Source organism: Zootoca vivipara, chromosome 7 (genome assembly GCF_965207765.1).
Source record: "Zootoca vivipara chromosome 7, rZooViv2.hap1.1, whole genome shotgun sequence".
NCBI classification, from domain to species: Eukaryota; Metazoa; Chordata; class Lepidosauria; order Squamata; family Lacertidae; genus Zootoca; species Zootoca vivipara.
In genome coordinates, this window is record NC_142590.1 from 85,959,460 (window position 1) to 85,985,936 (window position 26,477).

The 26,477-nt window shown below is 44.6% G+C and overlaps 1 protein-coding gene across 2 annotated transcripts in view; it reads right to left on the reverse strand.

Annotated features, from left to right (window-relative positions):
- LAMA5 (laminin subunit alpha 5) overlaps positions 1 to 26,477 on the reverse strand; it is a 191,505-nt gene that overhangs the window by 27,571 nt on the left and 137,457 nt on the right. For both annotated transcript variants that reach the window (XM_035123974.3, XM_035123973.3), the window contains exons 35-57: positions 25,733 to 25,937; positions 23,288 to 23,432; positions 21,174 to 21,314; positions 20,565 to 20,726; positions 19,249 to 19,350; positions 19,066 to 19,149; positions 18,207 to 18,437; positions 16,191 to 16,304; positions 15,596 to 15,723; positions 14,945 to 15,025; positions 13,931 to 14,145; positions 13,315 to 13,415; positions 12,978 to 13,158; positions 11,108 to 11,251; positions 9,130 to 9,281; positions 8,921 to 9,031; positions 7,957 to 8,068; positions 7,028 to 7,198; positions 5,826 to 6,022; positions 3,822 to 3,938; positions 2,966 to 3,120; positions 1,414 to 1,555; positions 198 to 300 (exon numbers count right to left, since the gene is read on the reverse strand). In XM_035123974.3, the coding sequence (XP_034979865.3) occupies positions 198 to 300; positions 1,414 to 1,555; positions 2,966 to 3,120; positions 3,822 to 3,938; positions 5,826 to 6,022; positions 7,028 to 7,198; positions 7,957 to 8,068; positions 8,921 to 9,031; positions 9,130 to 9,281; positions 11,108 to 11,251; positions 12,978 to 13,158; positions 13,315 to 13,415; positions 13,931 to 14,145; positions 14,945 to 15,025; positions 15,596 to 15,723; positions 16,191 to 16,304; positions 18,207 to 18,437; positions 19,066 to 19,149; positions 19,249 to 19,350; positions 20,565 to 20,726; positions 21,174 to 21,314; positions 23,288 to 23,432; positions 25,733 to 25,937 (3,294 nt within the window). The remainder of the gene's footprint in view (positions 1 to 197; positions 301 to 1,413; positions 1,556 to 2,965; positions 3,121 to 3,821; positions 3,939 to 5,825; positions 6,023 to 7,027; positions 7,199 to 7,956; positions 8,069 to 8,920; positions 9,032 to 9,129; positions 9,282 to 11,107; positions 11,252 to 12,977; positions 13,159 to 13,314; positions 13,416 to 13,930; positions 14,146 to 14,944; positions 15,026 to 15,595; positions 15,724 to 16,190; positions 16,305 to 18,206; positions 18,438 to 19,065; positions 19,150 to 19,248; positions 19,351 to 20,564; positions 20,727 to 21,173; positions 21,315 to 23,287; positions 23,433 to 25,732; positions 25,938 to 26,477) is intronic.

Consider the following 26,477-nt stretch of genomic DNA (forward strand, 5'->3'; position numbering starts at 1 on the left):
TTCAGTACTGGCAACACTGGTTGGCAGCAGCAGTCCAAGGTTTCAGACAAGAGCCTTTCGCAGCTCTACCTGGAGATGCCAGGGGTTGACCCAGGGAACTTCTGCATGCAACGGTAATGACAATACTTTGGGCCATCCTAAGGACAATTACTTCAGTTTGCGTTGGTCAGTAAAGGGTCTGCTGATTTTTCTCTTACCTCCACTGAGCCTCCTCTGCTCCCTCTTCACAGCTTCTCCTAAAGCAGTGCTGTTTTTCTTCATCTCTTTTGACACAGCCCCAAGATCGTCTAAGATGACACTCTGCAAGGATAGAAGAAAACTGTTCACACCTTACCTGCCAAGTAACCCACAGAACATCTGGAACCCTTGGCTCACATGTGGCTGCTCTAACTTCCATTGGACTTCCCCTCATGGACCCTGGCCCATTTCCTCCCTGGTCCATGTCTCCACTATACTACAAGTCCCTAAGAGGTAAAGGTAAAGGACCCCCTGGACGGTTAGGTCCAGTCAAAGGTGACTCTGGGGTTGTGGCGCTCATCTCACTTTCAGGCCGAGGGAGCTGGCATTTATCCGCTGTCAGCTTTCTGGGTCATGTGGCCAGCATGACTAAACTGCTTCTGGCACAATGGAACACCGTGATGGAAACCAGAGCGCATGGAAAGGTCGTTTACCTTCCCGCCACAGCAGTACTTATTTATCTACTTGCACTGGTGTGCTTTTGAAGTGCTAGGTTGGAAGGAGCTGGGACAGAGCAACGGGAGCTCACCCTGTCCCGGGGATTTGAACTGCCGACCTTCTGATCAGCAAGCCCAAGAGGCTCAGTGGTTTAGACCACAGTGCCACCCACGTCCCACACAAGTCTCTAACCTCTATACATGTTTGCAAAAAGGACAGAGTCCCTGCCACTGAGTGGCTGGTAGTTCTGCTAACTAAACTGAATGGAGCATTTCAAGCCCAATTCAATATATTTATTGGTTAATGCAACTGCATGATTTCCTTGCATGATCTGGCTTTCCAGGCTGGGCCCAAGTGCATCTGCAGAGCTCAGAAGAGTGCATAAACAGGCAGGAGCATGCCGGCTGCCAACAGCCCTCCCCTGGCAAGAGATGTCAATTTGCCAGGTTCTTTCTCCCTTTCCCTGCCAACAAGCTCTGCAAACAGAGCCGTCTGTCTGCAAGGCATCTGGGGAAAGGGAGCAAATCACATGAAAAGGAGCCAGTTCTCCTCGCCAGTCGCAGCTGCTGCACAAGGGAGCCTGGCACAGTCTTGGTTAAGTAGGTAAGCACAGAGCAGATGAGTGAAGGTGCCCTGCGTTCTTTGACACCAGTGTCCTTGCAGGTGCGCAAGCTGCAGCCAAGATTTTCTAAGTCTGCTGGCGGGGTGGGGTGGGGGTGGGGAATAAGAGACTCATACCATCAAAGCTTCGCCGGCAGCATTATTAGCTTCATTGGCTGCTCGCTGCGCATTCTCCACTGCCTCGATGATGCTGGCGTAGGCAGTGGAGGCATTGACTGCCCGCTGGATGAATCCATCCTGGTTCGTGCCATGGATAATGCTGTTTTCAAAGGACAAATATGTAAATGAGAGGACGCCTGCCATTAGCCCCACAGCTGAAGCCCACCTGCCACATCAAGGCTGAGCGGTTCAAAGGCACTGTGCCCTGCAGTCCTTCCTACAGCCCTGGCCAGAGAACAGATCTTCAAACATGGCGGGGTGGAACTTCCTGAAAGTCATTTCCATTCTCTTAGCGCTGCTGTGCCTTTAGAGCAGGGCTGAGGAAAACTACGACTGCTGAGAATTTTTCCCTTTAAATACCCAGATAGAAAATAACTCATTACATGGTGAAGAACGAAGAGATTTAAGGGCCTCCTATATAAACGACCAAGTGAAGGGGCAGGTAGAGATGCGGCCACAATGGAACCAACCTTAAATTGTGCTCCTCCTGCTTGTTCCTTGGGCAAGCAAGGCTTGCGGTCAGTGCTGATCAGCTGATTGGCACTGGCAGTAAGCCCTGGATGGATTGGCCGTGCTACAGGGAGCTCCCAGCTAGGGACTTTGTAGTCCAGCCGAATCCCTGCACAGAGCAGGCTTGCTGTACATACCAATCAGCTAATCGGCACTTACAGCAATCGCTGCTGGGATTGGGTCTTGCTGCTAATGCAAGTAAAGAATGTTCCTTCTGCAGGCACCCACAGGTGGGCAGCCCCTGTCAAAATGGCCCGTTGTCCAGACTCTTTCCCTACTCCTGATGTAAAGGTAGAAAGAACCCCTCTTCTTTTGAAAAATGAACGCATATAAAGCTCAACTGTTGCCACATGGGTAATCAGGCATGGTACCACTTTTTCATATAATGCAAACAAATCTAGGTAATACCGTATTTATCTGGGTATAAGACAATGTTTGTTTATTAGGCAGGTGAGTGATTTTCAGCAATCCCCCCCCAAAAAAGCTTAACAACTCTAGGCAATCTCCCCCCATTTCCTTAATTCGGAGTCCCCAAAAATAGGGGTCATCTTATACACGGGGGCGTGTTAAACACAGAAAAATACAGTATACAGCAGGTGTGTCCAACAGGTAAATCGTGATCTACCGGTAGATCACTGGACGTCTGCAGTAGATCACTGGCTCCCCCCAAAGAAGCTGAACAACTGTGGCTCCCCTAAAAAACAGCTCAATATTTTACCTACTCCCTGAAAAAACTTTGATCCCAACTCCCCCAAAATGGGCCTTCCTCCTTCCTAAAAAAAAAAAGCTTTGACCTGAACCCCCAAAAAGGGGGTAGATCACTGCCAGATTTTAACTCTGTGAGTAGATCGCAGTTTCTTGGGAGTTGGCCACTCCCGGTATACAGTATTATAAGCAAGTACTCTTAATCAACATTATTGGAAGAAGACTCCCGGCACAGAAGTCCATGTGAGCTAGGAAATGAGAGCTCAAGGCCCAGCAGCAAAGGAGGAGCCCTTACCTGGACAAGTTTCTTGCCAGCTCATCCAGAAGCTTTGCATGCTCTTCAGCTGCCTCAACGACTGGGATCTTGGTGCTAGCGAGAGAGTACTCCTTTGCCTTCTCTGACAAGGGGTATCTGGCACCATCCAGCTGGGCTGCTAACTTCTCAGATTCCTACAGGATAACAAGGGGCGTTTGCCATCATTCATTAACTTTGCAAGTCCTGCCTCTCCATTCCTTCTTTCTTTGGCAGGAGATGGAGTTCAGTAGGACTGGAGACCCTTTTTTTGCACTATCAAACATCTGAATGCCCTCTTCCACTCCACTTGTTTTCAGTTAAAAAACAACAACCCACTGTGTGCAAATGGGTTTCACAGGGTGCACTGATGATATACCACTATTTTATCTTTCCAGGTGTTCTCCAAATGGTATCTAGAAACTGTTCAAAAGCATTACACATGAAACGCCTTGCTGGAGGCTAAGGTGTAAAAAAACCCCAGCTTGCTGGAGCTATGTGGAAACTTAAGGACTTCCTATAAAGGATATTCAAACATGAAGAATTTGACCTACTGCTGAACTGTGCAGGCAAGAGTAACCTGTTCGTCAAAATCCAAAAGGGGAAAGTAGGGAATTGGCGCTGGCTGGGATTGCCACAAGAGGCAATCATCATTTTAGGAACAAAGTTTATCCTGTAGTTCTTAAGAGGGCAGACACCATATTGGAGTTAGAGGATATCTGCTCTTCATTCTTCTGTCTGCTACAACACAATCATCCCTGTCATGTTTGTTTCCTCTTCTCAGCCTAGCAAGCAGCAGCATCTTGAATCTCCTGCCCACAAACGACTTGGTGAGAAGCCCAAGTTTCGCACCACTTACCTCCTTGGCATTTTCTATTATCTGCAGGAAATCAGAGACCTGGGCAAGGGAATCTTCAGCCATGCGCAAGGTATCCCGGACAAGGCCAAACTGCTCTTGCAGTTCCTTGCTCTTTTGCTGTAATATATAGATAGCCCCATAACATCGACTGCTGCAGCTTAACTTTAAAATCCAGAATCATTTCAACACTTTCCTAAGGTTCTCATCACATGGCATAGAGTGGTTCTATAATGCACACACTTCCCAGATTATCATGGATGCTTTAGCTGAGATTCCTGCATTGCAGGGGGTTGGACTAGATGGCCCTTGGGGGGGGTCCCTTCCAGCTCTGCAATTCCCCCTTGTTTCAGGATGCAGGACCAGCCTAGCCCCAGAACACCTTTCATCTCAAGTCCCTACACTGAATCGATGCATAATGCAGTCTCCTTGGAAATGTCATGAGCCAAGAGTTACCACCACCAAACTGGCACATCTATTTGTTCGTAATTAACAGAGGTCACATAAAACTTCCATGAGCATGGCGGCACACAGCATGACCGACAGACACAGTTAATTTCCTCTAATGTGCCACCTGTGCCATTTCAGGCCTGTGGCAGTCCATAGAATGTTGTAAGAAATCGACGCCAGGTAGTTCGAATCTCAATTTGCACTTGACCTACAGTTTCTTCACCCAAATCACATTTTTAAAACAGATTTTTTTTCTCTCCTACAAGAGGGAAAATTCCATTTGCACATTCTGACAAGTCTCCCTCTCACTCGCTGAATTACCTGTGAGATGGCCAAGTCGCCTCGGAGTGATAACCTCAAAAGATTAAAAAACTAGTACCATGGAGTCATGACTTTTGGAGAACCAACTGAGGAGCCTCAGGAAGCCAAGTTACACTCTGCTACTGCAGACAGAGATCCATTGAGCTGCTAAGCAGCATGAATTTGATTTAAATCAAATTGATTTAAATCACGATTTAAATCACTAGGGAGACTTGATTTAAATCTTTTTTTTTTTTACAGAAAGACTCATTCTTACTGGTATAATCTTAATATTTACAACCAGATGAAGGTTTCATTTTTGGAATAATAAATTTTCAGAGTTGTTTTTATAGTTATATCAAAAATTACTAATTTGGTTATACTATTAGTAATGCATAGACAGATAATTATGAAATTATTGTGAGGTTTAATAAGTTAGCTGTTTATATTTGGACAACTTTTCTGCTGTACTTTACTAGAAGGAGAAAAATAATCATTCCCTTAATAACAATTTAAACAATTTATTTAACTAAAACAATAACATTATAGCATGTGTATCCATGTTTGTTAAGCGATGCGATTAAATGGGTTTTTAAAATAAAAACTTACACTGAGTTTTAGCACACATGAAAAACTTAAAACAAATCCTTATTTCCTGATGAATAGCCTTTGGGCTATAATGTAACTTAAATAGAAAACTATCTGTAGAAAGATTTTCCCTCCAAAAGCACTTTATTTTAAAAATCCAATTTAAATCAAAAAGATCCGATTTAAATTTTTAAAAATCCGATTTTTTAAAACAAATCTGATTGATTGATTTTCAAAAACCATTGATTTTTATCCACCCTGCTGTTAAGTCATGGTGTGATTCAAAGAAAGGCATTATGACCGACTGGGAGGGGAGGGAACAAAAAGCTGCTGTCAGCATTTGCCCTCTGCCCTTTGAAAACTATGTGTTTTCCCCATTTGCTGAAAGAATTCCCAAATCCGCTACCCCTCTTTTGCAGCCTAAAAATGGAACCTGTGGATGCAGTACAGCATTTTTGGTCCAGTACTGAAAGGTGCATTTGGTTGTCACAGGCTGAGTCTGGGCAAAGGACAGTGTCTTCCCTTCAGTGGTTTCCCACTGAGTGGCTTATAAATGTGTCCCTTTCTGCCCCCGATGCTAGAATACAGAACCCCCTTGTATGTGGCAGTCCCACTGAAATTCCCTCTGGCAGAGAGGCTCACTCAGCACTTCCAGCTCCCTCCTCGTACCTGGGTTTCCTCCAGGTGATTACGATTTAGGCTGTTGAGGTCCTCTGTCTGACGGCTTTTGTTCACAGCTTCGTTCAGGGCATCTCGCAGGTCCATCAGTTCTGAACTGTACTGATCCAACTGGCCGTTGATTTGGTTCATCAGTTCTTGGTTGGACTCCAACTTGTTGAAGAGCTCGGTTTTCACCCGGTCCAGCACTGACAGAACAAGAGCTCAAAAAAGTTAAAACTGTTCAGTGTCTACAAGTCTCGCACAGGCCACAGCAGAGAAGGGGGGGAAGGGACGGCTGGCGCCTGTTTAAAGTACTGAGCTGTTAAAACGAAAATAAATTGTGAAGAGCTCCAAAAGGACCGCTCCAAACTGAGTGCGTGCAGGGACTGGTGGGCAAGGCCACAGACAATTCGGGACTAGGAACCTTAACAGGTTATCTCATCACCTAGAATTAGATACACTTTCAGGTGCCATCCTATTAGGAGGCCTGTTCCAAGTGATGCCAGAATTGGGTCTTTAGTGTGGCAGCACCTGCTCTTTCGAACTCCCACTGCATGCCAGATTGCCTATCAATTCTCTATTGTCTTTTCAGCACCTGCTAAGGACAACAAGGCGTCTAAATGGAGACCTTTATCCCAGCTGGGACCTGTAGTACAGGCTTCCTCAGCCTCGGCTCTCTGGATGTTTTTGGCCTACAACTCCCATGATCCCTAGCTAGCAGGGCTAGTGGTCAGGGATGATGGGAATTGTAGTCTCAAAAACACCTGGAAGGCCGAGGTTGAGGAAGCCTGCTGTAGTAGATTTAAGCTGATTTTAGGTATGTGCTGTGAAAAAGCAACATATATTAAAAACAGTTCAAGCAACAGCATATATAAAAACTTAAACACACACCATAGCTGTCAAGTTTTCCCTTTTCTCGCGAGGAAGCCTATTCAGCATAAGGGAATTTCCCTTAAAAAAAAGGGAGAACTTGACAGCTATGACACACACACACACATGTGTGTGTGTGTGTGTGTGTGTGTGTAAGTTTTTATGTATGCAGTTGCTTTAACTGTTTTTAATATATGTTGCTTTTTCACACATGCTCTTATTACATTGCAAATCACTCTGGGATGCCTCATGGTGATTCATACTATAACAACAACAACAATAACAACAATAATAGTAACAACCAAGACACACTCCTTGTTTGCCGTTAATACTATACTCACATTTATGGGCTTCATTGTGTTCTTCAACGGCCGTTGCTCTTTGGAAACTAAAATCAGTGGCCTTCATATGCCTCAGCATTGCATCGACCTCAGCCAACTTCTGCCGGAACTCCTCTGTGGTGCTGGTGCTGGCATTTGTGGCAGCAAAGATTTGCATCTGGCATACAATTTCTAGACAAAAAGCCACACTGTTTCGTTTCGTATTTTTAATGGAGCCAATGAGTAAACCTAGTCCTTTTATACACAACCCATGAAAAGCACTTTCCTATTATTCTGACCCATTTGTTTCCCACCGTTCCTCCAAAGAGTTCAGGATGCTTCACATTGGTTTATCTTCCCCACAATGGGCTCGCTTTCCTCTGGGTCACTTTCCCTATTCCTGTTCCTTGAGATTTCTTTCGACTGTTTTTAATGTTATGTTTTACATTGTTGCAACCTGCCATGAGACCTGCTGCTAATCACAGAATCAAAAATTGCAGAGTTGGAAGAGACCACGGGGGTCATCTAGTCCAACCCCCTCAATTCAGCAATCTTTTTCCCAACATGGAGCTTGAACCCATGACCCTGAGATTAAGAGTCTCATGCTCCACCACTTGAGCTATCCCAGCTGATTAAATAATAATAACTTAAATATAATTCTGGCAAAAAGGAGAATTCCCCCAACATGGCTAGGTGCCATTTAAAGCAGGGGGGGACTTGGAATCCTTCAGATGTTGCTTATCTACATTTCCCATCATCTCTGACCACTGGCTATGCTAGCGGTGGATGATGGGAGTTGTAGTTCAGCAATGCAGAATGCCACCAGTTCCCAACCCCTAAATCTCAAACAGTATTGAAGGACAGACAGACAGACAGACAGAAGACACAACGCAAGTGATGTCTTTCCAAATCAGGAAGGCAAAAACCTAAAAGCTACAGCCATGCCTCACCATCAAGTTTGTACCGAATGTTAGTGATATCTAGAACAAGGCTCTCTGCATGCTGGTAGTTCTCTTCTGTGCCATCTGTTACTTGGTTTGCTTTTCTGTGGGTCATTGTTGCCTAAAAGCGGAAACAAAAACAAAATGCTGGTTTAGAGGAGGTCCAGAAAGACTCAAGGAAGTGGGCAATGTCAACAACACAGGGTGGGGTGGGGGGCAGGATTGCAGCTTTTGGGATCTTTGGCCCAAAAGCAACCAGCCTTTATTTGCTTGATATGCTTCTCCTCCTCTAAATGCTATATTATTATTATTACTATTACTATTACTATTACTATTATTATTATTATTATTAGTTGTTGTTGTTGTTGTTGTTGTTGTTGTTGTTGTTTTAAGTATTTACAGGCCACCCTTCCCATAAAACATCAAATTGGTGTTCAGCAAGATAAAAACTTCTTTTTTTATATAGAAACCATTAAAAGCAATACAGAGAAATAATTAAAACAACCGGCTACTCAAGAAAATTTCAAATAACTGCGTTGCAAAAAAAGTTGTCAAGGGATGCCCAGTCACTGTCAACATCGCCCTTACTGTGGCTTGTCCATCTGATACAAAATGAAAAGAGGCGCCCACTGTACAAACTGTGATGTTTTCTGAGAGTGAGCGATGCGGTCCTCCTAAATCCCTGGAAGTATTACTAAACTAATGCTGCACTTCTGGTGCTGTGAAATGAGAAAATAAGAACAAGGCATGCAGAAAAGCAGCAGAGAGACCTACTGGGATAACAAAGGGAGACACATAAAGAAAGGAGGAATCCTAGTGAGGACACAGCCAAGATCCCCTGGACAGGAAGGATTTCATTTCGTTTGCGTTCCTCAGAACAGCAAGCAGACTTCTGCTAATATATAACTTTTATAGTACCAGACATGGAAAGATGAAGAAACAACAACAACAACAACAACAAAAAACTTTGCACCTTGTGCTGAAGTGCATTCAGATCCTGAACGAAGTCTGTGTTCTCCTCTTCCAGCTCATCGGTCTGCTGCCTGGCCCTGTTTAGGGATCTCTGATAGTCATGGAGATGGTTCTGTAAGGAGGAAAAGAAAAAGAGGGTTGAAACTGGAATCCGAAAGCCCTACAGAAAAAACTAGGTAAGTATAATAAGTAGTGTAATACTCCACATACAGCGATGGCTTGCATAGAACCATTGATGCTATGCAGACGGGCCCATGCGATGGAGGTGGAGTTGAGGCTCGTCAGCTGATTCCTGAGCGCAGGGAAAGCATTTCCAATCTCCTCGAGATCTTCCAACAAAAGTAGCACGCAGCTGTCACAAGCTGTTGATGGGAGAGGGAAGTTAAATGCACAACTCTTAGATAATGCCGGTAACAAAACTGTAAGACTATTCTAGATGCGAGTGCCTGAGCTAGGGTAGACCTATGTTTCAGCAGTCCCAGATAGAATCAGAACCACAGAATTGTAGAGTTGGAAGGAACCGCAAGTGTCATCTAGCAACCATAGGCAACCTTGGCTCTCCAGATGTTATGGAACTACAACTCCCATGATCCCCGACCACTGGCCCTGTTAGCTAGGGATCATGGGAGTTGTAGTTCCAAAACATCTGGAGAGCCAAGGTTGCCTATGCCTGATCCAGACTAACAGCCTACATACATATATCTGCCCAATCATTTTTACAACCCACTTGAAAAACTTTAGATTTTCATAAAGCAGCTGGTCCCAAAAGTCAGACAAGTATCTACTTTGGGTCAACCGATCTAAAATAGTTAGAAGATGCAGTTCCCAGCAACACTGTGGTGGGCTTCCCCCCCCCCACATGTGGTTTTAGTTCAAGACACGGCCCAACATCAGGATGTGATTTTGAGCTGATATATAGCTGCGAATAACCACAGCACAGTGCCAAGTTTGCACTGTATCAGATGTTAATAAACTTGTATAAATTTATCTGCTCGCCAAATCAAAGCCACCTGTGAATGATATGATAGGGCCTTTACTATGGCCAGAGAAAGATGAATGAGTCATTCTGCTTAGAATGCTAAACAAATTAGCAAAAATTGTTCTCCCTAATTTATCCTAAACATCAGAATGAAACATAAAGACTAAGGAAACTCCGGAGAAAAAGAAGAAAACTTTGAGAAATACAGGTTCAGCACCTTTTGACTAAGAGAGATGTCTTGGATGGCTGCATAAAAGTCTTCCCCTACCATTGGCTTAGCTGCTGAGCTGTTACAGAAACTTTGCAAATATTCAATAAAAACACAATCTCGTCAGTACAGCAGCCTAGGGACCAGGTGAAGCTGTCGGTGGGGAAGGGAAAGGCAGGACCATCGCAATAATTGTGTGTTTATATACGAGAGAGGTACATCAGTAGGGTGCAAGAGAGTGACCGAGACTCTGCTTGAGAGAGAGAGAATGAATGGAAAATAGACACACAGGGTATTATAAAAACAAAAAGCAGGTCTACAGGTGTTTGTGAGTTGCCACTTGCTTTTATGTAATCTAGCAAGTGATTAAATCTCTACGGGATTGTGCACTTTATTTATGAAGGAACAATTAAAACAGCTGTAAGGCTACTGCTAGGTGATTTATTAGTAGTAAAAAGAAACCTATTGAGGGTTGACTGCAGGCTAGAATAACATGAATCACTAGAATAAAATGGAGAAAACTGACAAACACCCGAGGTTCAAACTGATTTGATTTGGCTAATGCCCCCGGCAGCCTATTTTGAAAAACTAAAACAGCCACATGCAGCATGCAAGTCATATCCCTTGCGAGAGTGCCCTATAGCTTTGCACATAGCCAACTACTGTGTATCTTGGCATTTCTGTTGTCTGGTAGTGGTATGCTTTGGTCTGAATCATATGAGCTCATATGACAGGCAGGTTGGAATCTATGCCTTTGGGGGTCCTAAGTGATGCCAGCTTTTCCTCCACCCACTCCCCCCCCCCAACCCCTACCCCCCAGACAACCACAAGCAAAAGATCCATGTAGCATTTCCCAATAACCTCCCAATTTCTTGCAAGGAAAAGTTTTGAAATTTCATAGCATCAGTGCCATCCAGTAGAGAGACACTTGCAAAAAGATGCAGGCTGGGGCCAAGGAACGTGGACAGGGAATTGAGCAGAGCAGAGAAAACAAGACTAGCCTTCGCATCTCATGCTGTCTGGGCCATCCACCACAGGGATCTCGTGCTTCTTAATACAGGTGCTGCACTGCTTTCCCGTCAGGCCGTTGGAGCAGGTGCATTCTCCAGTCCGAGGGTTACAAGAGCCTCCCTTGCACTGACATTCTGCAAAGAGAACAGGAGAAGCCGGAGCAACCTTAAACAAAATGCACGTGTAAAGTCACATCCTTCTCTTCCATATTATGCAGAGTGACATCCACTCATCGCCATTGGATGAGGATCAAACCCTTCACATAAACATGAATTGAAAAGGCACAGAAGAATAGGAGTTTGGTTTTGATTTCACTCCCCTTAAGGAGTCTCAAAGCAGCTAACATTCTCCTTTCCCTTCCTCCCCAACAACAAACACTCTGTGAGGTGAGTGAGGCTGAGAGACTTCAGGGAAGTGTGACTAGCCCAAGGTCACCCAGCAGCTGCATGTGGAGGAGCGGGGAAACGAACCCGGTTCACCAGATTACGAGTCCACTGTTCTGAACCACTACATCACGCTGGCTCTCATAATATGAAACCAGAACAAACAGTCCCAATCTCTTTCTCATGCTTAAACCATTCCAAGGGTCTAATCACACAGTAGGGCTTGTTAAGACATTGAGGCTTTTATCCCAAGGGAACTGCTCCTGTATAAATAAAAAGAGGAATCCCTAGATCTTGGACCATTCACAAAGTACTGTTTCTGAACTGAGACGAACCTCCAAAGCATGGGAACAAGCCCTGTGCTCAAGTGCCCACTCCTCTATTTGTGAGCATGGCTCAATTAACTATTTCCAGTTTTCCTGAAACCACAGTTTCCCCACAAACCAGGATCCAGGGTTGTCTGTGACAACCCTGGTTTGCATGGAAATTGTAATATGGTCAAAACCACAGTTTGCTGCGTTCAGTTGTAAACTGTGGCTTGATTAAGCAAAACAAAAAACAAAAAAAAACCATTCATTAAACTATACCCATACATGAAAGGGAGGGGGTGGGAACATGGCACATAAGCCAGGGCTTGCTTTGCCTGAATGGTGCCTGTGTGTATCTACAGAAAGACTGCTGAAAGCCCTGTACCCTTCATCAGAAACTGGGCCCACCTACACAGCGTCACTTGCAGGATAACTTTACAAACAGGGCCATTTATCGCTGCTGAACCTTTCTCATCAACTAGTTTCCATTTTGGAATTGATTTTGGATTAGGCAAGGGCAACCCTTTATTTTAAAAACTATACCCTTCCCTTTGGCCTTAGGGGACAAAAGGCCTAAATGTTAGGGTTATAAGAAGAAAAAAACTGCTCCTTTTCCCTTATGGGGTATCCAAGAGTCCATATAGAGTCTTTAGGTGGGTTCCCTATTGGCAGGAGAAAATAACAGAGGCCAACCAGGGTATATTGAGAAGCAAAGTGGCTAGTAAGCCGGCAAGCCCTTATATAGACTTTTGAAACTGCCCACCCTGTGGCCCAAGACCACCCCCCAAAACATCATACATACATCACAGAAGGAGGTGGTCTATAGCAGAAATCCTGCCTGCCAGGAAACCTGATATGGTCACTGATTGCTTTACCTGGGCAGCCTGGCCATTCTTTTGTGATGGTAAATACTTTAGTTCCTGAATCCAGGTTACAGGCTCACCCTACTCATACACAATGGGAAGGCTTTCCCCATTTTCCTCCCTTACTGCAGAGGAATATTTGATGTCACTGGGAGAGTCAAAATGGATTCGGGATTGCTCTCCTGTACTATTCCAGACACGTGGTTTATATAGTTATGTATGTGTTTGCCTTGTACATTTATGAACATTTATTTTAGACTTCTTATAACATTAGTGGATGCTTAACAGTGACTGAAACAGACTCACTTGAGCAGCCGTTTGTGTTGAGCCCCCAGTAGCCAGGGGAACACTGCTGGCAACGGGAACCGCTTACACCCGGATTGCAATTACACTGGCCACTGTGGGCATGGCACTCTGCGCTCACGGCTCCAATATCGCAGTTGCAGCTCTGGCAGCCTGAGCATGTTTCGAAGCCATAGTGCCCTTCCTAAAGGAGGGGAAAGACACAGAGTTAAGATTCCAGCTTACAAGCGGCAGGCAAAGCCATGTTCACTTCGAAAGGGCTTGCTCCACTTTCGACATGACACTTTCTGCCCAACAGGACATGAAACTGATCTTAGACTGAAGGCTCAAATCATTTTACCTGACAGCGGTCACAGTGCTGCCCAGTCACTCCAGGTTTACAGTGACACTTGCCAGTCCTAGAATCACATGATTCTGTCCCACAGGACATACAGCTGCATTCTACAAGGGGAAGAAGAAAAAATATTTTTAAAAGGATTTTTTTTAAAAATTAAAAATGTCCACTTGTATTGAAAATACAAAAAACACACCAATAATTTTATAACAGGGGGCACACAGCAGTATAAATATTTAGAAATAAAATTATGAACTAGGCGTTTATTTTCATTCATAGTTTGCCTTAACTTGAAAGATTCAAGGCAAGCAAAAATGCATTTCAAATAGGACAGTCACATAATTTAGGGGGCATTTCTATGTTGCAGATGAGAATAATCTAGTAGAAAAAGACTGCGTGCTAAAGACAATCTGGCTTCTAGATACAAGGCATCTCATTTCACCCATGGAATGGGGAGCATATTTTGTTTCAATGTAATTCAGCTGCAGAATCAGATATTAGAAATCAGTCCAATTTTCTACGTTTCTGTGTGTGAGAATGCACTTCTGCCTACTGCTTGCTTCCGAAACCCACACAGGGACCCAGGAGTACGGCTAGTTACCAGCTCTGGGGGCACACCTACCAGTGCAGTTCTTTGCCAGCACAGCGTCTCCATAAAAACCTGGGGCACACACTTCACAGCGGGGCCCTGCCGTGTTGTACATGCACCCTGTGCAGAATCCTGTCAATGGGTCACAGTCGCTGAACAGCATGTTGGGGTCGGCGTTCCCACTGCAGTCACAAGGCTGGCAGGAGCTGCCAATCACTAGAGGGTTTCCATAGTAACCCGGAGCACACCTTTGGAAGGAAAAAGCAAGGGCAAGAAGTTGCCTGGGGTCACTGCTCCTCTGCTCAGCGAAACACTGAACAGGTGGTCGGTAGGTAAGTGGTAGCCCCTTTCCATCCCTATTCTCCTGTCTCTGTGTGCCCCTCCAGCAAAAAACAACAACAAGGTGTCAGTGAAGCTAACTCTTTATTCAAAGAAGCCAAAACAGTGCAGGCCTAGTGATCCTACCAACTCTTCCCAGTAAGTCTTGCTCCGATGAGGCCGTTGCAAAGACTGAAGGTCCCCGCTTTCCCAACACTCTCTAAGGCTCCTCCTCTCCAAGGTCTGTCCCAAGCAGTTGCAAACTGCATCTGTGCACAACCAATCTCTGATCTTTTCATTTCTCTGTGTGTTCTAGGAAACTGAGGGGGGTGGGAGCTGGTTGCAGCAGGAGGGGGAAGACTCTCGGCATTCTTCAATGACCTGCCTCAACTCTGCCTCTTGGTCAATCTCCTCTACAGCTTCAGCCTCAGAATCTGAATTGCTCTCTCTGTCACAGCCTTGTTCCAGCTCACCAAACTCTGTTACCTTTTCTGATTCAGGCACCTCCTCCTCCTCCTCCCAGTCTGCTCCTTCTTCTCCCTCTGACCACTCATGTTGTTGCCCCACCACCAACCCCCTGGCTCTGAGCCTTCTTCCCCTGGGGGTTCCCCAGCTGGTGCCTCCCATCACTCCTTTGCACCTAGCCAGTCCATGACACCCTCAGTATCCGGATTACATTGTTCCAGGCACCCCGAGCCAAGAGATCCATGATCCCAAGTTGCTATTTACCGTTCACACGAAACTCCAGCATAGCCAGGCATGCACAGACATTGAGTGGCAGAGCCTCTGTGGACACATCCAATGGCGAAGCTGAGGTGGAAAAGGAGGAGAGAGAATCTGTCAACATTTCCTAAGAGCGATAAAGCCAAGACGTAGTAACACTTGGTCACCGAAAAGATTTTACAAAAACAAATGGGATCTGAAAGGGCACATAAGGCCAAGGCCCTGCAAGAAACAAGGAACCTTATAAAGCCGCATCCAAAACGGATTCATAGTTTTAGAAAAGGCACATGAAACAATGCTCCTCAGTTCAAGATGCCGGGGGCAGGCAGGGAAATTGCATGCTGAATGCAGCTGCAAATCAAATTCTGGTTAGTTTAATAACCCAGCTCAGAGTCTGACAGTGGCTTCTTTTGAAACTGACCAGAGCTTGTTTTAGAGCAAGTTCCCAAGTAATGCGAGGCAAAGCTCCAGCACAACTGAATCTAATCTCAGCAGTTCTCTTCCCAGCTGTACAGGAGGAGGCATGGAGATAGGGGAATGTCAGTTTGCCTAGCCTCACGGAGGCTTGTCTGTGTACTCTTAAACCACGGTTTATTTAGCAGCGCATTCAAACATGAGGAAGAAGCAGGAGTGGAAAGTTTTGCAAGAGAGACTCACTTGTTAGACCCAACCGAAAGAGGGCAGGGGCACTCTATGCACTGCAGAGGCCCATCAAGTGAAGAGTTCCCCACAAAACCATCTTTGCAGCTTTCGCAGTGATCTCCCTCTGTGTTGTGCTGGCAGTTCTGCACAGAGAAGAAATGAAACTCGAATGACATATTCCACAGTTAACTTTTGTTCTCCTAGCTTCCTTGAGCAAATCTGGCTTTGGCTTTACAGTTTACGTAGATGGTCTGCCAACAGACTGTCTCACATCAGACAGACTTGTTTTTCTGAAAGCTCACCCCGTCGTGGGGATTCGAACCGCCGACCTTCCGATCGGCAAGTCCAAGCGGCACAGTGGTTTAAACCACAGTGCCACCTGCGTCCCCTTTTCCTTCTTACCCCTCTATATTACTAACTCTTTTGGCCAAAAAAAACCCCAGCCCCCTGTCTTCAAATAGCCTACTTTCTAGTGGAGGAAGAGCACCACTGCATGGTGAAAAGTAGAGACGATGCTCGCCCCTGACATAAGCAAATCCAGGCTATATTAAATTACCCAAAGAGAAAAATGTTTTAGGTAAATTGACAAGCATTCTTTCCCCCCACTTACAATGCATTTTCCAGATCCCGGAAGGCACTGGTCTGAATGACCGTTGCAATTACATGGAACACATTTTCCCAGGAAGAGGCCTTTGGTGTCCCTGTAATAGCCCGGAGCACATTCCTAATTGCAAAAGAGATAATGTGTGTTAAACCTACATCAAATATTTGTAGCAAGGAGGCTGAAGGGTCACTTAGAATTCTCCTCTGAATTACTTAGCTTGAACGCCTATCTAAAAATCTTTCAAACCTGTTTTTTCCTGTCTGGCTTGTTGCATCGTATTTCTCAGGATGTTGACAAACTGTGCTTGACACTCTTCCTTTAGTGTCCCATTGAAAAGCTTTAGAAAGCTTTGCTAGGATGAGTAATACTAATTAATGCATTTTTCTGTTAAATGCAAACTATGCTGCATGTGCTCAGATGCACAATATGCTGCTACCTGTGCAAGAGAAAGCGGCTGTCAGTGGTACTGAGGCTGCAATCCTATGCACACTTGAATGCAAGAAAGGGCTACTTTCTGGTAAACATACAGAGGACTGGACTCTCATTGCCTGCATATTCAACATGGATGCAATTGCACAATGGATGCTGTACAAGTTCCCTATTTTGAAATGCACCAAGAGGATGCAAATTCAGAGGAAAGGCTCTTATATTATATGGAGAAAACCAGCTTGTTTGCACAGGTTGGCTGGCAATAGTGCAGGGTGAGCTTGTGTTAAGATAGGGATCAGCAAACCTTTTCAGCGGGGGGCCAGTCCACTGTCCCTCAGACCTTGTGGGGGCTGGACTATATTTTTTTTGGGGGGGGGCGATGAACAAATTCCTATGCCCCACAAATAACCCAGAGATGCATTTTAAATAAAAGCACACATTCTACTCATGTAAAAACATGCTGGTTCCTGGACCGTCGGGCCGGATTTAGAAGGCGATTGGGCTGGATCCGTCCCCCGGGCCTTAGTTTGCCTACCCATGTGCTAAGATGTGGTGCCAACTCAAGACAACAGTAATGGGAGCCCTAGAATCCAACACAGATTAGTTTTTTCCTAGGCTGACCATGCCTAGCCAACACAACGTTCTTTCAGGACCTGGGGCCGCAACTACTGCCCTTATACCGGTGAAACTCGGAAAATTAGAATATCGTTGAAAAGTGCATTTGTTTCAGTAATGCAACTTAAAAGGTGAAACCAATATATGAGACAGATGCATGACATGCAAAGCAAGATATGGCAAGCCTTTATTTGTTGTAATTATTTGTCATTAGGCAGGTCAATTATAAATGGAATGCAATTAATGAAATGTAATAGCGATGTTTATTTTCGTATTATTGTAACTATTTGTTTTATTACTGTGGAATTTCCAAAAGAGCATTTGTAAAAATTAAAAGAAAAAGAAAAAATAATAAGTTGCATTACTGAAATAAATGCACTTTTCAACGATATTCTAATTTTCCGAGTTTCACCTGTATTTGACTTCCCTAGAACCACGCACATCCCTCATGTGCCCAGGCATATAGGCTTGGAGACCCTTTACCCCCCTTTTCATTTATTTGAATTGTTCCCATGGGATCTCCCTGTGTAAAAGCAAGGAGGCCCTTCCCACACAATTCATAGAAAGGTGAACAGAGCCGCAATGGAAGAACAGAATCAGAGAATCATAGAGTTGGAAGGGACACCGAGGGCCATTTAGTCCAACCCCCTGCAATGCAGGAATCTCAACAAAAACATCCATGACAGATGGCCATGCTTAACCAAACCAATGGCACACCTAGAACAGCATCCAGCCGCCTACAGGGGCCAGCATGATGCCTCTGGGAAGCTGACAATCTGTGCCTGAAAGCTAAAGTTCAGTAGCACACTGTTTCTGAATCCAGAGGTTTTTATACGCATGGCCCTGTCCTCTATAAATAAAAGTATTATGGATCTGCTTGCCTGCTAAAGGAATGCCATTTGGAGGGGGCAACCTCTAACTCTACGAGCAGAGTTCTAAGTGCTCTGCGTGAAAAGTGGCGTGAGCATCCCCGCCTACCTGGCAAGAGTCTCCTCTATAATTGGCTGGGCACATGCAGAGCTCCACATTGCTGGCTTGCAGGCCCCCGCCAGTCTCTGTTGCTCTCTCCAATGTCACCCGATGCAGCGATACAGACGACGAGATCTGGGAGTAGAGAGCCCGGATCTGCAGCTGCTCCAGCTTCGCCAGCACCATCATCAGTTCTTCCCTGGAGACAGGGTTGTGAGTCTCGCTGTGTCTGAAGTTACCCTATGGGAGAGGAAAGAGTTGCAGGGCAACATCAGCAGGACTGCATGAAGAAGAAGAAGAAGAAGAAAATCCCAGCGAAAACTTCAGTTACAAGGCATGTTTTTAGCAGGCCCCAAGTCACGAAATGCAACCGAACACCCAAAATAGAAAAAATACTACCTTTTGTCTGAAGAGTTACATTTTGCAGTGCTTTACCATCTGCAAACACTTTTGCTTTTTTTCACTTCTTAGAGGAGGCCAACAAGCTTATTATCCACCGGAGCAATCAAAATGTGGCTCCTTGAAATGGGTAACTGTGTGGCAATTAGTTCACAGAGCGCCTTTCTCATTAGACCCACATACAGCATGTGAAAAATAGTTTTTTGCAAGCCCATACCAAAACAATCATCCTATTTCTGCAGTTGTGGAATTTATTCAAGTTATAAACACTTAACACGTCTAGATTCTAAGGCAAATGACACAACAGCGGATCCCCAAAAGAGTCGCCATCACCCTGCAGTGACCAGAGCTCTATTATTATTATTATTATTATTATTATTATTATTATTATTATTATTATTATTATTATTATTATTAGAGACTCTCCCTCTCGCTTCAACAGCTTCAAAACTCCTGCATCTGAACTGACCTCCAAAAGTTGGAGCTGCCCTTCATAGACATCCCCAGGGACAGGATAGGTGCTCTCAAGAAACATAATGCTCATTTGGTTTCCCTAGGAAAGGAAGAAACAAAGAGACACAAATCATCAATGAGAAACATTTGCTGATTGAGCATCATTTGGTCCAAAGAGAAATACCAACTTGAGCCATACCTTGAGAATAACATCAGGCCGGGGCTCCATCGGTATGAACACATCACCCCTTTGGGTGTCTGAGTGCAGCTCATAGCGCAAAAACCCGCCATAGGAGGAGACCTGCAATTGGAGGCAAATCACAACACTGTGTTACATTTATTGGGGGGAGGGGGATACCCCTCCTCCAACTTCAAAAATCAAGACTCCAAGCTAAAGATAATTTGAGCTTAAAATTATTTTTGTGCAAATTTGCTTATTTGGAGTACTTATAATGCATTAGTTTGAATTTGACATTTGATTTTTTTTCCAGGGTTTTTTAAAAGCAGCAAAACAAGCATAGTTAAACAACTAGAGGGTGAAGGGAATACAACTCAGTGCCCTAAGGGAGTGACAGGTAGCTGGGTGGATTTTCACTATCTATATTCAAAATTAAGAATACAAATCATTTGCTCAAACTAGTGACTTTCTTTCTCTCCTTCAAAAACAGGTGGGTTTTTTTTGTTTTGTTTTTTGCTCTAGTGTTGGCTGTCTCTTTTTTGCTTTGAATGTAACTGCCTAAAGTCTTTATTCTAATAAAGAGCTTGTCTCCTAGTGGATGGTGAGGACAGCATCCCATTGTTCTGAACAACAGGGTGGCAACTGTTAGGGGGGGGAAAGCTTTTTTTAAGAAAAAACCCAAAACATTTCATAAAATAATTAAGTCTTCCAGATCCACTTTCATTCAAGTTGAAAACTCCTAAATATAAAATTCCACGATAATCAACAGAAATGCAACAACGCTCTGAAATATGGATCCTTATGTTCCTCAATATTTAACATTTTCTAGTCTCTCTGGGGGTCACGAAGAGTCGGACACGACTAAACGACTAAACAACAACAACAACAACAGTCTCTCTGGGGTGTCTAGAACTCGACTGGAGTTTCCCAACATTTGTCAACGTATGGTACAAAGGATCAACTGAAATGTATGGTACACATGAGCCCAAAATCTGCCCCAGACATTAGAATTTGGCCTCTGACTAATAAATGGAATAAATTGGGAGATGCAGTATTAAAAAAAAAAACCCCAAAAGGAACCGCAAGAAGGGGGAGAAGTCAAAACAATACTTTTTTTTTATCGTGAAGTTATGTGGTTTGTTATGTCTGTTAAAAAAAAAACCTGTGTACTGGTAAATGAAAAGTAAAAATTTAATAAATAAGTAAGGAATATGGCACACACACACAAAAAGAATTTGGCCTCTGAACGTTAGCGTAATTAAAAAAATAAATAAATACCCAGCACATTCAAAAAGGACCAGAGGAGACTGCCTCCAGCCAGCGTTGGTGTCACTTACCTGGTCTCCAAGGTAGGAGCTGGGAGCATGCCAGTAAAGCTCTTGGAAGGCCTCTGGGAAATTCCGGAGATCAGCACGAACAATCTCATTTTCCAAGCTGACCAAGGTGGGGACTTCCTGGCGGTCTCCGCTGAGCAAACTCCACCCACTCATGTCCATAAACTAGGAGGCAGGTAAAGAAAAGTATCTGAAATGCTTTCCCCAGTAGTGATGTTTGGAAGTGAGAGCTGGACCATAAAGAAGGCTGATCTCCGCTGCCTTTATGCTCTGACTGCAGGCTTCCTAAAGCCATCTATTGGATACTGTATACTCGGGCAAGAAGGACCTTTTGCAGGCTCTTATGTCATGCCTTCACAGAAGATAATATTTTCTACATTGGAACATTTCTGGATGGGATGGTGATTTGCAGGAAGTGCCCTACATTGTAGTTCCATGTCTAGGCAGCTCAATGGCTGCGCAACAATTGGGAAACGTTTTAAAGAGGACCCAGAAATTAAAATACAAAGGAGGACATTTCAGAAATCTGCTGGTTCCAAGGTGCCACCCCACTACCTCCGCTAAGCATCAGATACAGGTGCCACCCTCCAAAGTCTCAGTCCACATATTCACCTCTACGCGGTACTTCTCAGCGCTGTGACAGCGATCTGTCGCCCCAAAGCAGAAGCAGCTGGTGCAGCCTTTTGGGTTGCTGGCATCCAGAGAGAACGTCCCCAGGTGGCACTGGTCACACTTTGGACCTTCCACATTCTCCTGTAAATATTCGAAACAAATAAAGACGTGTTCACATTTGTTCACTGGCCTACTGGCCAAGATGGAGGAAAACAGGAAACAGAAGAGCCCGGGGTTCTGCTATCCAAGGAGCAGAAAAATCACTGTTCATGATGAGACACTGGCACAGGCATAAAGGAGAAAGCTGCAGTATTCTGCAGTGCCGTCATTCACCTGACTGCAAAATCTCCGTATAGGAAAAAAAAATGCAACCCTTTTCAAAACAGGCTGGCCCATTGCTGCGCTGCCACCCTGGCAAGTGAGTGTTAACACCGCTTACCAAGATGGCGCAGGAGCACAGGAGTGGTGGCAAAGTCAGGGCTGCACAGGCTCATCAGTGGGAGCACAGGATTGACTCTGCTGGTGCACCCACAGCCCCCCAACCTTGCCTGCAACCCCAGAGCCTCCCAGTAACACCGCTGCCAGGAGGACAGAACTGCAGCACCATTCCTGGACTTTTTCATCACATGCGGATGGAATTAGGGCAAGCCCACAACAATAAGAGGGGCTACGTTGTTTTGTGCATCAGTCACAATCACTCTATACAGCTCTAAAATGCTTCTTGCTTGCTGTTTAAGGGCTTGCCTATCCTACAACCAGCTTGCAGCCCTGTCCAGGGAAGGTTTTAATATTTAATGCTGTATTGTTTTAATATTCAATTGGGAGCCACACAGAGTGGCTGGGGAGACTCAGCCAGATGGGCGGGATATAAATAATAATTATTATGACAGTGGTGCCTCGCTTAACGAATGCCCTGTTTAACGAAATTTCTGCTTAACGAAAGGATTTTTCGAGCGGAGGTTGCCTCGCTAGACGAATTCGTTTTATGAAAAATTCGTCTAGCGAATCGCGGTTTCCCATAGGAATGCATTGAAATTCAATTAATGCGTTCCTATGGGCAAAAAAATTTCAATGCATTCTTATGGGATTCGCTAGATGAATTTTTTGTTATAAGAAAAGACCCGTGGAACGAATTAAATTCGTCTAGCGAGGCACCACTGTATTATTATTATTATTATTAATAATAATAATAATAATAATAATAATAATAATATTGCATGGTGCTGGTTGGGAAGGCTTCCCACAAACTTTTTTTCTGACTGCCAACTCCTAACTAAACTGTAAGTGAGTAATGTTTGCCCCATGGCGCGTGTGTGGCCGGGGAGCGGGGGAAACCGGAGGTGTGTTTTTCCACTGTCGCCCTCAAGCATAGGTGGGTGTGAGTTTGCCTATTTGCAAAGCAGCCCTGCAGATTTGCTCTAAAGCAGGCATGCCCAACTCCCAAGAGACTGCGATCTACTCCCAGTATAAAAAAACTGGCAGTGATCTGCCCATTGTCATTGGAAGGAGGAGGAGCGTGCAGGGGGTGGGTGGATTGCCCAGAGTTGTTGAGCTTTTTGGGGGGAGGATTGCAAAGAGTTTTAAAGCTCCCCCCCTAACTTTTTCTACACAATAAGGATCCCGCGATCTACCAGGATCAGCCGGGGATCCACTGGTAGATTGCGATCTACTGATTGGACACCCCTGCTCTAAAGGGTGTGCCTTAGGCATACAACTTTCATCCTACTATGATATAAATCAAACCACCAGGAGACTCCAGGCGAAATCACATTCCATGACAGAGCATGGCGCCTAAATGGCATTGTTGTTCCCACTCACTGCTTTTCAGCACTGCTTGTTCCAGTGCAGTTGTGCTGGTTGGCACCCATTCATTCACACAAGCCAGTAAGATACAATCCCTGCACTTGATGCAAAGCCCCATCGTTTGTAAGGCCAGTTTGTAATGGCAGGCAAGGCATAATTAACCTTGCTGAGAATCTTATTCTGCTTTATGGCGCTGGGCATTGAAAGCACCGACATATTGCCTCTTGGATTTTGATGCCAGCCCCTTCAGCAGCATTGTACCCAAAAGTCCATTTCCTAGAGGCAAGCAAACGCCAGAGTATCAGACTTACCTTGCAGTGGCACTGCCCAGTGACTGGATCACATACACTTGCTTTTGTCCCTGCTTGGTGACAGTTGCAGCTCCTGCAGTTTGGGTAACCATAATAGCCTGGGGCGCAGAGATCACACTGACGTCCTACTATGTTGGGTTTGCATCTGGAAGGAACAAGTTTCATATTTGTTTGCTTTCCTTTCAGCTTCTAACTCAGGATGAACCAACTGAGCTTTTATAAGCCCTGCAGATATGGGGCTTTGAATCAGCTGAGTCAGTTCAGCCTTCTCCAACCTGCTGCCCCCTTCAAAGGGTTGGGGGACCACCTCCCATCATCCCCAGCCAGTATGGCCAGAAAAAGGTCCAGGATGATGGGGGCTGAGCCCAACATCTGGAGGGCACAAGATTGGGGAAGGATAAAGTGACTCAAGTGATTCGAAGCCCTGCTATTTGCAAGGCTTACAAATCTCCTGTGCTGCATCTCTCAATTACGTATCATAGCAATGACTGTGACATCTCTTAGGGACAGATAACACAAATGAGACTTCTGGCACTCAAGAGCCCTATCTCTTGACTCCTGCACTTTGAAATGAGCAGCACCATACACAGGAAAACACAAGAACAGCTTTGCAGAATCAGATTAAGGCTCCGTCTAAATCAGCATTTTGTTTTGAATAAAGGTCAACCTGATGCTTCTGGGAAGCACATAAGCAGGATACGAAGGCAAGCTGTTTACTGTTTGTCCCCAGCATCTTGTACACTCTCTCCGAGGGTGTAAGTACTATTTAGCTACTCTGGCTAGCAGTACCCTTCCTAGAATAGAACAAGGAAGGATTCAAAGCCTTCACACTTGGAAGGGGAACTTTTTCTCTTTGACTCCTGCCCTGTGCATCATCCTAGTGCTACATTTAAGGTGAAATTTAGAAAATTTCATAAAGATCCAGAATGAGTTTTGTTGTTTTTGATTCTAAAACATTTATTTTCTTTCTATTTGCCCTCCCAGCACAGCCAGGCAGCCTCCTAGTGAAGTTCTGCTAACTGAGCTAATGTAATGAATCTCCAGCAAGCAATGGCTTGTTTTGCTCTCCCCGAAAAAGGACAACAGTGTTCCTGAATTCAGAAAATAGAGGAAATAAATGCTGCAGCCAATACACAATGACCCAGCAATATCAAAAGCAACACGATGGCAAAAAACAATTACAATGTGAAACTTTATGGATTAACATAAAGATTAACAAACTAAAGTCTCTGAGAGTACTGAATGAATCACGGTGCCAGACTTTACCTGGCGAAGAACAAGCTATGAAGCTTTGTAACTGGCAATGTCCAATTCTGATGTCCAACTCTGAACTCTGCTGAACAGTGTTATAATTTCTTCATAAACCAATCTTTTTTCGAGTTCCATAGTATTTTCCATTCTCATGTATATTACATCTATTCGAAAAAAGATTGGTTTATGAAGAAATTACATATCTTTCTAATTGGCTGATGAGGAATTCAATGAAACAGTAGTTGCTATCCGGAAACACTGTTCAGCAGAGTTCAGAGTTGGACATCAGAATTGAACACTGCCGATTACAAAGCTTCATAGCTTGTTCTTTGCTGGGTAAAGTCTGGCACCATGATTCATTCAGTACTCTCAGAGACTTCCAGAGACTTTAGTTTGTTAATCTTTATGTTTTGAATTATTCCATAAAGTTTCACATTGTAATTGTTTTTGGCCATCGTGTTGCTTTTGATATTGCTGAGTCATATTTTGCAACACAGGGGTTTGTGCGAATACACAATGAGTGGCTGCTGTTTTGGGAGACAAAGGGCTGTGCTGAATGCAGAGATCACTCAGGGCTTTTTAGGCAGATCAAAGGGATAATCAAGTAGATAAATCAATCAACCTTTCCAAATGAAATGCCTGAAGTACACTCAGGGGTCTGACTAGTACGGGGCTCAGAGATATCATAACACAACAACAACAACAACAACAACAACAACAACAACAACAACAACAACAACAACAACAACAACAACTTTTATTATTTATATGCTGCCCATCTGACTGGGTTGCCCCAGCCACTCTGGGCAGCTTCCAGCAAAATATAAAACACCGTAAAACATAATCACTCAAGGAAGATAAAGGGCCATAGGCAATGTCCCTCACTGTGTTGAGGAGGCAGAAAACCACAAATGTAGTGTAGCCAAACACACCCACCAATGATATACAAGCACAAGTCCTGTAAAGACCGGGACAACCCCCGGAGGGAGAAAGAGGCCACCAAAATGTGGCCTTGCTCAGAGTTCACATTCTCACACAGCTCAGCTTTGGGGACTGGCCAAAGCCAGAGTTGGCTGAAAGCATCAACTGTCCAGACGAGTTTCATTTATAAAGCGAAGCAGCACAGAAAGATATTTGGATGCCACTGCAGCTGGTGCCCAATTATGCATGGAAGTAGCGTCCATAATTACCCACCTGCACTGTCCACTCTCTACGTTACATCCTGGCTCTGCCAGATCTTGGGTCCCGGGACTAGAACAATTGCAGTCCTCACAGCCAACCAGTGGGTGACAGCCAAAGGTCTGGGGCTCGCAGACGATACACTCGGGTTTGATGGTGCGTGGTGGACAGATGCACTGTCCTGTCAGTTCGTCACACAGGCGACTTCCACAGTTACAGGCTGCAAGTGAAAGCAGGCAGGTGCATATCACAACACACACACACACACACACACACACACCACATATTAAGCCCAGAACATCTATCTGTCTAGTGGATACTGGAATGTATCTGAATCTGCAAGACACTTCCAATTACATGCCAATAAATAAGTTTAGTAGCACAATATTCCACTTGCCCACACAGGCCATGTTCATAAATTCTGGACAGGCACTCTGTAGGAAATTAGAAGCTCGTGTGTGTATTTTTCAGCCATTAAATCTAAAGCAGAAACAGAGCTGAGGAAACAACAGCTGCTGTGCTAATTTATTCTCCTCCTTGTATGTAAAAGACCATCTCAGCCAAGGGCCGATTAGCAGGATCCATTGGGGCTGCTAATGGTAAGAAGCATCTTGCTTCTCCTGCTCTCTGGCAAGTGAGGCTGAATGTCTCTTCTGGTAGCAGCCAGAGAGCAACAGGTTGGAACACTGCTGAACAAGGGAAGGCATCCAGAGAGACTTCTATTTCTATGTACAAAGATTGGCCACGGATGGCCAGAGAA